Below are 13,668 nucleotides of genomic sequence, written 5' to 3' on the forward strand. Positions count from 1 at the left end.
ATTGTGTGCAGTTTTGGTCACCTACCTATAGGAAAGATGTAAACAAAGTTGAAAGAATGCAGAGAAAGTTTACAAGGGTCTGGAGGACCTGAATTATAAGGAAAGATTAAATAGGTTGTGTGGCGCATGGCCAAGTGGTTAGGGTGTTGGACTAGCGATCTGAAGTCGTGGCTTCGAGCCTCAGCTGGGGCAGCGTGTGTGTCCTTGAGCAAGGCACTTAACCACACAATGCTCCAGTCTACCCAGCTGAGAATGGGTACCAGCAAAAATGCTGGGGATTAACCTCGCGATAGACTGGCATCCTATCCGTGGGGTGCGGGGGGAGCAGTCTCGTACTCTCAGTCGCTTCGTGCCACGGAAGCACCGGCCTGATGGGCCACAAGGCTCATGACTAGTTTAGGACTATCCTTTAGAACATAAAAGGTTGAGAGGATATTGATAAAGGTATACAAAATTATGAGGGGTATAGATAGGGTAAATGCAAGCAGTCTTGAGGTTGTGTGGGACAAAGGTCATAGCTTAAGGGTGAAAGGTAATGTTTAATGGGAATATAAGGAGAAACTTCTTATGCTCAGAGCGTCACGAGGGTGTGCATGAGCTGCCAGACCAAGTGGTCCATGCAAGCTCGACTTCAATTTCTAAGAGAAGTTTGAATAGGTACATGGATAGTGGGGTATGGAGGGTTCTGGTCAGGTGCAGGGAGTTGGGAGTAGACAGCTTAATTAGTTTCGGCATGGACTAGATGGACCTGAAGGGCCTGTTTCTGTGCTGTACTACTCCATACCTGCAATGGGTTATTTAATTCTGCTTGTAGTACGAAATCACACATTGTTTTGTATCTCTTTAGAGTGTAGAGCTAATTCATTGAATCAGATTGTTCTTCATTCAGAAAAGGGGCTGAGATTATTAGAGGAGCAAAGTTCAAGTGAGAAGAGAAAATCTATCCTTTGTTATTATATTATACAAGAGTTTTCCTGCTACTATGACCAATGCTGATTTGCAATCAAGTCTCAAAATAAGTTAACAATAATAGAGAATTTCTTGAAAGATGATGATATTAGAAATTTAGCTTCCTAATTTCTGTGTTCTATATACTTTTCAAATTTTTTGTCATAACATTGAATCATATTAAATTGATCATTCTACTTATCCTTTTTTTTTAGAGAAATCCTGACCTAAACTATCTTTGGTAGCTAATTGTAAGATTTTCTAAGGTATTCTTATGGCCTAAAAAAGCAATAGTGCAATATTGTTCCTGCCTTGCAATAGGCTTGTTTAATTTAATATTTAAATGTTTTGCATGTAAAAAGGAAGCTTGCTTAAGGGGAAAGAATTTTGTGCATTTATAAACTATCTTTCACGCAGTATGCATTGAGGTCTATCAAAAGTACTTAAATTGTAATGCAATTGTCTAAAGAAGCTGTTTTGCATACTACAACATTGTGAAAACAATTATTGGTAAAGCTAATTTTCTTTATGTAAAGGATTAATCAGGCACAATCTGTTTTTCCACACTCTGACTCCACCTGTGTCCTTGGTCTCGAACCCTGGTTGATAAAAATTTGCACCTCATAACACTGAAGATTTTGGTTTAAATTTTTAAATTATTTTCTTTTTTTTCTTCCCCTAGGCTTTGTCAAGTGAATCTTTTGAACGACTTCCCGTTTTCAATAAATCAGCCTGGCGACATTACCAAACCACTCCAGAAGCAGATGATTGGAGCAATCCTAGCAGTGAACCTAGAGATGCTTCTAAATATAAGGCCAACCGGTAATCCTCTTCTACCTGCAACCTGCTGACTAGTATTCTGATTTGTGGTTCCACTATAGACATCCATGTTTTACCTTTACTGCATCAATAGTGGATGGCCAGCACAAGGTTCCTCTAGTTACTGCTAAAGTCTCTTTTTCTGCTGTTATGAGCACACATGCTGATTAGTAATTCAAAGCAGTTTTGCACTTCAGTCTTTACTAGCCTTTTATAAGGAATTGTAATGCAGTTAGTCTTCTGCCTGTAACATTCTATGGTAAATGTATTTTGTAGTGACTTACTCTAGACATTGAAATTGAGCTTCCAAAGCTGCATAATAGTATCTGGAGTAATTCTCAATATGAAGCTTTTGAAAATAGTAAATACTATTTTAGTAAAACAAGAGATACTAAGCTAAAATATTTAGATGATATGATTTGTTAACAGTAGAATTGGAACCGATTGTCAAGTCAGCTCCAAAGTTACTTCATATCTTTGTCAATTAAGAACTTAGCTTGACTTTTAACTTTATAAAAACCCGAAGGTCTTCATCTGTAATACTTTTGTTTTGAGAAATTGGTGGCACAATGAACAACATTTAATGCTTTTAGTGCCATATTTCACTATTAAGAGTTGCAAAATGTTGAGCACAGTGAGACTGGATGGATTTTCTTCATTTTTCACCCTTGAGAACATTCTGTTTACCTGGCCGAGACAATTGTGGTGCAAGTCTTCTGGCTGAAATCTTTATGCACCTACTTTGGGGAATTTAAGTTCAGGTCTTAGCAGGTGCAGGGTAATAGGATTAAACTGAAAATTAGTTTGTTGTGATTTGCAACATTACAGAATTTAATTAGTCCAAATTGGCACCCACATAACAGCATCATCCCACACCCTAAATCTCAAGCCTTGCAGTGCAAGTTGTTTTTATGATCTATTACACTTAACATTGATATTGTAATCTTTTCTGATACAATTTTACTTGACTAAAAAATAGTGGAGGTAAGCATTCATTTCAGCGATAGGAAAAATGATGATAATTGATTGGCTGCTTATTGTTTGTCTCACTTTGTTACCCTTCTCTTACAAAAACAAGATACACTGTCTGCGGGTTAAAAAACACTTGACTTATGGAAACCTTTCACATATGAGCAAGGTCCCCATAGTATTAAATTTAGAAGTCCATCTCATGTACATATGTTGGTTTCCCTGAATGATGGAACTAGGTTCCACTCTCATTTACCACTTACGGTAATTTTTTATTCTTAACAGACTTGTGTGTTTCCGATGCTAATCATGACAATACTGTGGAGATGTTAATTTTTTTTTTGTGTATTTTCTGACTTATGGCCAGAAATTGACTGCTACCCAGCTGTAGAAACGGAACCCAAAGATGGCCTGTACCTGTGTGAGAACTGGTTATTTTAAAGCTACCAGTTTCCAGCTTCTGCCAAAGTAGCATTTTAACCCAGGAAACATTTTCTAAAAGATCAAGACAGTTCTTTTTGAAAATGGCAGTTTGATTAATCTGAAGAAATGCTGTATCTTGAGCATTTATGCTGTAGTTTAGCAGCTCAGCATTGTCTCAGCGTGACAGACTGGACTGTCAACAGTGTTCACAAGTGCTTTGTTTTGATTGATCTGCCTGGCTGTGTATATGTTTGTATATCTGTGTTCTTCACCAGGGAGAAGAACCAGTATGTACATGAGATAGTGTTATCAGATCTCTTTTGTAGATAGTTAAAAATATTTTTCATTGTATTTAAATAATTTATGTTAAGTTTCTTCTGTGGGTTGCAAAATTTTTCAGAGTAGCCAAACAAAATTCTATTTCAAGAGTTCTCTGTTCTTTTATAATCCACAGTAAATTATCTTTACACTTTTTAAGAAAACATAAGTTATTAAAAAAATTGTATGAAATGGTTATGTTGTTGGTTTTTGTTTCAGTAGGTGATTGTAATAGTAAATGGTCATCTCTGAGTATTCACCTGGGACAGCTTTGCCAAAGAATGTTAAGAGGGCAAAATTGAGAACAAGCCAAAACTTAATTTGGGAAAGAACTGTCCTAAGCCTTCAGATTTGTAAAAAGAATGATTTATAATTTCTTCCCTTCATTCTTTAAGTAACTGGACTTGCAATCCAGGAGACTGAAGTGATGTTCAGAAGACGTGAGCTGAAATCCTACCGTGGCATAGAGAATTTAAATTCAATAATTAAATACATCTGGAATGAAAAACGTCTAGTATTCAGAGTAACAATTATGAAATCATTGGGTTATTCTACGAAGAAATCCAGTTCAGAAAGATCACAAGATATTTATTCCCATGGCAAATAATAGAAGAAAGGGGAAATAACGATGAAGCATGGAGCCTATACTTATTTATTCAGCCTTTGCTAATATAGAACATAAAACAGTACAGCACAGTATAAGCCATTTGGCCCACGATGCTATGCAGACCTTTTAATCTACTGCCAAGGTCAATCTAACCTTTCTCTCTTGCATGACCCTCCATTGTAATTTGTACGATAAATGATCGATCCACAAGAAAATTCTAGGTTATTGGCTGGGTATCAATTGCATCGCAACTTAGCTGGTCAGTAAAATTAACAAAAGCTATAGTAAATGAAAACTGAATGACAAGAAATGCTACACTGGTTCTGAATTTGGTCACCAAGTAAAGTCTCAGATGGAATAGTATCAATGCTGTAAATACATGTAAAAAGGTTGTGCTTTATGAAGTCAGTGAATTTTGGGGTTTCAAAGAAATATGGATGGGATAACAAAATATCCTTAAGCATTGATATCCTTGATATCTTAAAGTGAAAACTGAAATGATTTTCCTTGGTTAGCATTAAAGTTGGTTTGAGTAGTTATTTCACAATTTATTGCTTAAATATCTTGGTGAATGATTGGCCCTTTCCCTGCCACCTTTGTTCTGTATCATGCCACTCAGGTTGAAGCTGTAATATGATTTAATTGTTTCACAGAAGTTAATTGATTTTTGACAAAACGGATCTAGTCCAGTAAGACGAGGATTTTATGGTTTGTTTAGTGCAAATTCTCAAAATGTCAAAGATCTTGGGGTTAAATGTATGAATTGAAGCCATTTTTTTAACGTTTCTGTTCCTGATTGACAAGTTGTGATATATATCGCTGCAAGATATATGAGCACCAGATATGAGCACTCTAGACACACATTAAAAATGTAGTTTTTATACTTGCATGAAGCCCGTCTTGGTTTGAAGCTCCACACAGAGAGCAGCGTAATAGTAATATGGCTGTTAGTTACAACATCCACAGCTTACCTGGAGGGATCTGGTAAGAAGGAACTAGAGAGGTAAGGCAATTCCATCAAAATAGTTTTTCTTCAAGTTATTTCACAAGGCATCTGTAATATGCAACTTCCATTTAAGGTGGGAGTACTGTGATGTAAAAAGTCCTTCCAAATGAACATTGTTATTTTTTTTGTAGATTCTTCATTCCATGATCATGCATATATATTTTTTTTGAAATGAGACAGTGTGTCATACTTCAAGACTTGGGTGGGTGTTGTTCAGAAGTAAGGAAATGTAAATGTTCTGACTGTTGTATTCCTATTTATTATGTAACTGTTTCTGACCTTGAAGAGATAATGTTGAAAGACTTTTTAAATTTGTTTTACAAAATAAGAGTTTGTGAATATGTCATCACAAAGCATTAAAATTGATTAAAATTGCAACACGAGTACACAATATAAGTGGAGCACATTAAATTGAAATGACAGGTGCTTTCCTTGGTGTATCTGTATTTCAATCAACAGTTTTATGATCTAAATTCAGGAAGGACTGCTGCTGTTAAACAGTACTACGTTTTGCTGAACAATTATTTTCTATGCACTTTTATTTAGTACATTCATAGAAATTGCTTTCTTTGACTTGCACAGATTTCCGATTTGTGAAAAATGTTTATTCAAGTTCAGTCATATTTGCACATGCAAAAGTTGGCTTAATAGATAAACTTGTAAAGTTGAGTTTGCCAGTTGAATTTCAAACTCACCTCTGGTGTTATCAAAACATTGATTTTTTTTGTTGAAAATGAAGGACTCGAGACTCTAGTTCTGGGTAAGATACTCCATGAAAAATTATTAAAGGAACTACTCTGATCTAATAACTGAAATCTGTGTGACAGTCGGAGTAAACCCATTCCCAAATATTGCAATTTGTGATAAATACATATTTATACTTGAATTTCATTGAAATAACATTCAAAACTCATTATTCTTGATTAGTTAGAGCTTGAAGGGCTACTGGGAGAAGGCAGGAGATTGGGACTGAGAGGCAAATTGGATCGGCCATGATGAAATGGCAGAGCAGACTTGATGGGCCAAATGGCCTCACTCTGCTCCTAAGTCTTACGGTCTTATTGTAATAATTTGACACCGCTGTTGAGGTGTCTTAAGTATCTCAATACAACATGTTTTCATTATAAATGGATGATGCCTGATCTCCAGCGATCCTATGGTAACCTGTGTTAATGTGGGAATGCGTGTGTTGCTATGGTAACCTCAACTCTTTTACCTAAACTCCTTGTATGCCTGATCAGTGCATTTTATTTTTTCAGACATCCTCTTGACTGTTTAAGTATTAATAAATATGTAGCTGATAATTGCTGCATGTAATTTTATACTAAATTATTGTGTGATCCAATAATATTTAAACAGTAAATTCCTGAATTTATTGTGCAAGGTTTTTCTTTCATCATTGTTCCTAATCTGCTCTATAAGACACAAATTTATTTAGTTTTGCTAAATTAGTTTGTCAGAATTTGAAAAGTAAGTAGTAGAGCAATAAAAAATATATTCTGCAGTCCCTGCATATCTAGGACAATAAAGCAGTTGTTTAAATTTTGAGGCATCAGGAATAAAATTGGCATTTATTTTTATAATGGAATTCTACAATCTTGACACTTATGACAAAGTATTCTGTACTTTTGAATCTGGGTATAATGACTAATTGAACATTTGTCTGTTTGACCCCATGTTGTTTTGTATATTGAAGTGAAGAAGCTAAAGGTTTTTTTGTTGAATTGGAAAAAAAAATTGATGTGAAGTCTTAATGTGGGATATTAAATATCTTCCATATATTTGATACATTTTGTGTACGTGTGTTTCATTTTATAAGTAATTAGATGTAAATTACATTCTCAAGTTATCTGCACCCATGTTTTTGTGTAATTACTAATATACATGAGAAACTGTGTTTCCTATGACCTAGGACACCTATTGACTGCAACTGTCTTACTCTGGCTCCAGCCTGGACCATGGCCACCAGCAAGTCCAGGATAAGACTTTTCCTTGCTGCCGCTGGGCCTCTGGGCTTCCCTTTCCCCATTACTACTTTCCAATCCTGGGTCTCTCAGGCTCCACCGCCATCAACTCTTGAGTCCTCGGAACTTCCTCCTCCTTCCCACCCCACCTTCCCTGAACACCCCATCCCTTCCCTCTCTGCTGGCATCATCAACTCTTTTCCTCCCTCTAATGCCAGATCTAATCCTTGCTGTATTTTCACCTTCCCCTCTCTGAGGTGGAACATTCAATCCTCAGCAAGGGCCTTACTTTTGTCCCCATTCTGCTACACCTTAGTGAGTTTTGCACTCGTCACAATGCCAAGCTCTTCTTTCATCACTTCCGTCTCTGAACCCACTTCTTTGGTAAGAAATCCACACCCTGCACTGATGACCCCTTCTCCCGTCCTCAACCTTCCTTCTCTTCTTGGACACCCTGCTCCGGTTCCTTGCCTACTCTGGATCTTTTCATCTCAAATTGCTGATGAGACATCAATAGTCTCAACTTCAGCACTCCTCTCTCCTCCTTGAACCTTGCCCCTTCTGAACATGCTGCCCTCCACTCTCTCCGCACCAATCTCAACCTTGCCATCAAACCCACAGACAGTAGAAGTGCTGTTGAAGTGTTGTGGACTGATCTCTACCTTGCTGAGGTTAGGTGGCAACTCTCAGACACCTCCTCATACCTGCCCCTTGAAGACTGTCTTCAACACCATCATTGACCTCATCAACTGGAGAGCTCCCATTCACTGCCACCAAACTCATAGCTCCGTTACCCCGCACTGCTCACTTCTACCTCCTACCCAAGATCCACAAACCTGACTGTCCAGATAGGCCCATTGTCTGCCTGCTCCTGCCCCACTGAACTAGAGTCCTCGTGCCTCATCTTCATTCTATCGCTCTTTGTTCAGTCCCTTCCCACCTACATCCACGACACTTCCCATGTTCTTGATCTCCTCACGAACTTTTAATCCCCTGGCCCTGACTGCCTCTTCACCGTGGATGTCCAGCCCCTACATGCTCTATCCACTAGAAAGCCTTAAAATTCTGATTGTTTCTCAATAAAAGAACTAAACAGTTCCCCTCCACCACCACCACCCTCTTTATGGCAGAACTGGTCCTCATCCTCAACAATTTTTCATTCGGCTTTTCCATTGGCTACGTAGACCAGTCTATGTTCCAAGTCTTCCCCGGTAATTCTCCCAAAATTTTCCTCCGCTGCATTGCTAACTGCTTAGATGCTGCTTCATGCACCCACGGTGAGCTCATGAATTTTATCAACTTTGCCTTCAACTTCCACCCTGACCTTAAGATCACTTGGATCATTTCTAGCACCTCCCTCCTATTTCTTGATCTCTCTGTCTCCGTCTCTGGAGACAAACTATCAACCGACGTCTTTTATAAACCTATTCATTCCCACGTTGTCTTGACTATACTTCTTCACACTCTGTTTCCTGTAAAACTGCTGTTCCCTTTTCTCAACACACAAAATGCTGGTGGAATGCAGCAGGCCAGGCAGCATCTATAGGAAGAGGTACAGTCGACGTTTTGGGCCAAGACCCTTTGTCAGGACAAAGGGTCTTGGCCCGAAATGTTGACTGTACCCCTTCCTATAGATGCTGCCTGGCCTGCTGCGTTCACCAGCACTTTTTGTGTGTGTCAATATGTTGGGACCGGATTAGGTCCTCAGAGAAATTAGGCCCTCAGGAACTTGAAATTGCTCACTCCTTCCATTCCTGATCCCTCTGAGGACGGGTGTGATAAAAGGTGTCAGCCCAAAATGTTGACTATTTATCTATTTCCATAGATGCTGCTTGAACTGCTGAGTTCTTCCAGCATTTTGTGTGTGTTATGCTGTGTTACCATTAAAATATTTACTCTGTTATTTGAAATAATAAATTTTTTGAAGGCAATCCCTCGTCTAAAAAATGATGTGTTGGCATTGTAGTGGGTTCAGAGGAGGTGCATGAGAACGATCCTGGGAATGAAAGTGTTAACATATGAGGAGAGTTATGAGGATGGCTTCGGGCATGTACTTGCTGGAGTTTAGAAGAATGAAGTGGGTGGGGTGGGGGTGGGGGAATGGAGGTGGGCGATCACATTGAAACCTTTAGAATATTGAAAAGCCCACAGTGGGAGTGTCTACAACCACAGGGGTGCAGAAGAACATCCTTTTAGAACAGAGATGAGTGAGAAGGAATTTCATTCTTCGCAGTGTGATGAGTCTGTAAAATTCATTACCACTGATGCCTATGGAGGCCAACGCATTGGGCAGAGAAAAGTTCTTGATTAGTAAGCACTTCTTAAGTTATGGGGAGAAGGCTTGAGAGGAATAATAAATCAGCCATGATGAAATGGCAGAACAGACTCGATGGGCTGAATTGCCTAATTCTGCTCCGATGTCTTTTATTCTATAATGCAAACCCAGAGAACCTCCTGCAACATCAAGAAGTTCAGAGCATTTATGTTCCTTAAAACACAATACTTTGCCTTGATAGAAACATATGCTAAGTTAGTACTAATCTTTCCACGAGCACAATAAACTAAATCTGACACAGCAATGGCAGTTCTTTCTTTTTTTGCTGTGTTGCTAAACACAATGATTTGTTTTGCGCCAGTCCCTTGTGCATGCATTGTAGTATCAGGTAAATTAGACAACATGTAGTTAAGGATTTATGTCTAAAATATGCAGGCACTGTGTGGTCAATCTTTGTACAAAGCAAATTTCCTGCAGTATTTAAGGAGATCTTTATTGAACTGCAGGATTATTAGTATTTTGGTGATCATGTCATGCAATAAAACAATGTTAATTCTTTGGAGTGAGGTAAATTGTATTATATGCAGGTATGCTCTGGTTAGGTTTAAACTCCTTTGGTTTGTATAGATCAGGTGGTTCCCAACGTGGGCAACATCACCCCCCACCCCCACTGGGGGTGATAAAGATAAAGGAGGTGATGAGGGGTTGTTGGGTAGCAAGGGGGGCAGCTGAGGGATTACAGGCTTCATTTAAGAAATGAATTACTTATTGTAAGCACTTGTCCTTAGTGCCTCCTAATAGGTTTCAATAATCATGTAATCATCTCATCTCTTGCTAATCTACTGTGCTCTGAGACTTTGCACAAAGCATTATAGTTGTTGAAAAACAATGTGACACTTCTTTAATTTGGCATATTATGAGAAATCTGGACTGAAGAAATTGTGTTATTTCCGGGTATAGTCCACACATTATTGCCATTCACTACTGTAGTACAGTGTTAGCAATAGTGATTCCCATAGTCTAATCATGCAGCGACACCATTCCGGTGCATTAGGGTTTGGCATTCAGTGGGGTAAGGATCTGTTCTTTTGAATGGTCTTGACTGCATCTCTTGTCCAGAGGTTCCCAACCTTTTTTATGCCATGAGCAAGGAGTCCATGGACCCAAGTTGGGAACCCCGAGCCCATGGCCCAACCAAGATTTCGAAGCCCCAATTTGTGTACCTTAAGACAGAGTCAGGTTTTGCCTGAGCTAGGATGATGTCACAACCTTCCCCTTTATTGATCACAGAGTTTGACATTGGATTTAAATGATAGGCAATTGGCAATGGCTGTTAATCCATAACGAAAATGGCATAAGTAGACCAAAATGAAAAAGTGTAAACAGTATAGTATGGAGTATTTGAAATATGGATTTATGCCAACACCAAGCAACCAACAGCAGCTTGTTGTGTGGAAAATGTTTTTTCAAATGACCTAATGGAACCTGTGCTTCATACAACATTTCATTACTCATTAGTAAATCAGGAAAGTCCCCTACAATTGGAAAAGAACTGATTCTGCCAGCAGTGAGGGAGCATCTGAGTATGATTTTTGCATAAGTCACCAGACCAGATGATTAAAGCAATTCCACTCAGCAAAACTCTGCTCAAAGATGAATAGATGAAATGTCTGAGAATGTGGAAGACGCGTTGTGCAACAATAGTGTTTGCTCTGCAGTTGATAAATCTGCTTAGCCAGGCAACAAATCTTTGCTCCTTGGGTATATTTGCTTCATAAGGGATGAAAGCATGATTCAAGAGTTGTTATTTGCAAGAGAACTAGAAATAGAGATGAAGGGGGAGTCAATATTTTCGATTGTTGAGCAATTTTTCAAAGAGAAAGATATTCCACTCACTACCATTCTTGCTTGTGCAACAGATGGGCACTATCAATGACAGTATGACACTGGTGTTATTACTTTTTTTAAAAACCCTGTACATAACATATTTTCCATTCACTGTGTAACTCTCAGTTCAGCTTGCAGCTCAATCTAGGGGCTGACAGCCCCCGGCCCGACCAAGCTTAAGAAATCTAGTTTGGGTGGATGCTGTGCGATATGTCCCCTGTTACAAATCAGTACCTTGAAATAACAAACAGTACACAATATGTGATTAAATGATTGAGCTTTATAATTCTTAATTTGACTGTATGGTTGGTAAAGAAACAAAAAAAAAGCCCGTTCTCATGAGATAGTCTAATGCGCAAATATTGGAGCTCACTGATAAGGTCCTTCGTCCACCATCGACCTCCTCCGATAATCGCTGACTTTCGGACCCTCGCTCCAAGTCCACTCCATCTGGCGGTCTACCAACTCTCTCCATTCGCATCTTCTCTCCTCGTCTCTCTCTGGCAAAAGACCACAAAATCCCTGCTCCCAGACCCACAAGAAAGAACAACATCCCTCTCATTGGATAGCCCCACATTCCAAAGCCCCATTATCTCTAGTTATAATCCAAACATTGCTACTACAGAGAAACCATTACATTAGCAGTGAAACCCTACAGCATGTTACAATTGTATTCACGGATAACATCTTGTCACAGGAAAAACCTAAGTGATGCACAAATCATTAAATACTGTTATCACAGTGGTAAATAAAATATAGTCCCATGCTCTCAATTCTTGACTTTCAAGAGCTTTGTATTGAGAATGATGAATTAAGTTTGAATGCTTGCTGTTGCACACAGAAGTCAGATGGCTCTCGAAAGGAAACTGCCTGAGATGCTTTTATGTGCTTTTCAAAACTGATAAAATTCTTTGAAGACTCAAGTGCTTCATTCAATAATCAACTCAAGAATATTAGGCACAACTGACATTGCTTATTTGTCAGAATTATTCAAAAGTTTAATTAAATCAATCTTCAATTGCAAGAAAATAATGAGAGTCTTATTAAAGTCAAATCAGTTGTCTCCACATTTCTATCGAGTTAACCCTATTTAAGTACAACACTGGCCATCATGACTTTCCAATTTCCAAGCCCCTCTGAGTTTGATGAGAAAGAAAGAATACCAGATGATATTCAACTATACCAGGCCCACCTAAGTGAGCTGCATATCAGAGTGATATCAGGATCTTCTCTCAATCCAAATTCCAGGTTGGGTAAACAATCCATTCCTGAGCACTTGTAATGGGGAATTAATGGGAAGGATAGAGGAAGAGCTTATCTCGCTACAAAATGACTGAACTGAAGCTGAGTTTCAAAAAATCATATCAAGGTTGCAGAAAGAAATCTCTGCACTGTGGAAAAGGATTAAAATGTTCTTTATTGCCTTTCCAGTGTCATATTTAGTGGAGTGCGGTTTCAGTGCAGTAGCCCAACTTCCGTCAAAGCAGCAAAGCAGTCTGCAAATGACTGAATGTGGGGATCTGAGACTCCTGAGTGACATTCAAGTCTGATGTTCAGAAGCTGATATCACTGCACCAAGCCCATCATCTCAATGAGAGGTGAAAAAGTGATGGCGTGAATAGTGGGGCTACTAATCTACACTCTAAACTTGTTAATGAAAATAGTTTTTAACCTAATTAAAGAAATAATTTTACTTGTAACTTTGAATAGATTTCAAAGATATTTGCAATTATTTGTCACTGCTTTCAATTTGCAGTTCCTATTTTCTTTCACTGTGCACCATAAATCAAAATTCTTTATAGTTTTGTGTAATGGCCAGAAAGGGAGAGGGAAGTGCTAGGGATGTGGTCTGGGAACACAAGGGAATTACTGGTATAGATGAATGTTTTGATGGGGGAGAAGTTTAAGATACATTTATGTAACAACCTGGGAAAGGTTTCGCTGATAATGTAATGGTTTCTCTGTAAGCGCAGTGTTTGGGTTATGACTAGAGATAATGGAGGCTTTGGAATGTGCGCTGGCCAATGAGGGAAAATGTTTTTCTTTCTTGTGTGCTCGAACAAAAAGGTTTTGTGGGCTGTTGTTCGGCGGAAGATGGAGAGAGAAGATGCCAGAACGGGGAAGTTGTAGACTGCAGGATGGAGTGGACTTGGAATGGGGTCGGGAGTCGACGCCCGGGGGGATATCGATGGAAAATGAACAGATGGGAAAACAGTGAGCTCCTACGTTGCACATTAGACTGTTTCATGAGAATGGGTCCTTCTCCTTTTTTGTTTTCTTTACTAACCTATAGTCAAATTAAGAATTATGAAGCTCAATTGTTTAATTGCATATTATATACTGTTTGTTATTTCGTGGTACTGATTTGTAACGGGAACTCAACACGCAGCATCCACCCAAACAAGGCTGTTTTCCCCTAGATTAAGCCGCTAGCTGAATGTAGGGTTACATT

General features: G+C 38.8%; 1 protein-coding gene across 5 annotated transcripts in view; it reads left to right on the forward strand.

Moving 5' to 3' along the window:
* The window catches only part of pdk3a (pyruvate dehydrogenase kinase, isozyme 3a), a 141,781-nt gene that overhangs the window by 64,640 nt on the left and 63,473 nt on the right, over positions 1-13,668 (forward strand). For 4 of the 5 annotated variants that reach the window (XM_063050878.1, XM_063050876.1, XM_063050877.1 and 1 more), the window contains one exon: positions 1,631-1,770. In XM_063050878.1, coding sequence (XP_062906948.1) covers positions 1,631-1,770 — 140 coding nt within the window. Of the gene's footprint in view, positions 1-1,630; positions 1,771-3,872; positions 6,870-13,668 lie in introns of those variants that run through there. The other variant, XM_063050880.1, reaches the window with a different exon arrangement.

The sequence above is a fragment of the Mobula hypostoma genome, chromosome 6 (genome assembly GCF_963921235.1).
Source record: "Mobula hypostoma chromosome 6, sMobHyp1.1, whole genome shotgun sequence".
Lineage (NCBI taxonomy): Eukaryota > Metazoa > Chordata > Chondrichthyes > Myliobatiformes > Myliobatidae > Mobula > Mobula hypostoma.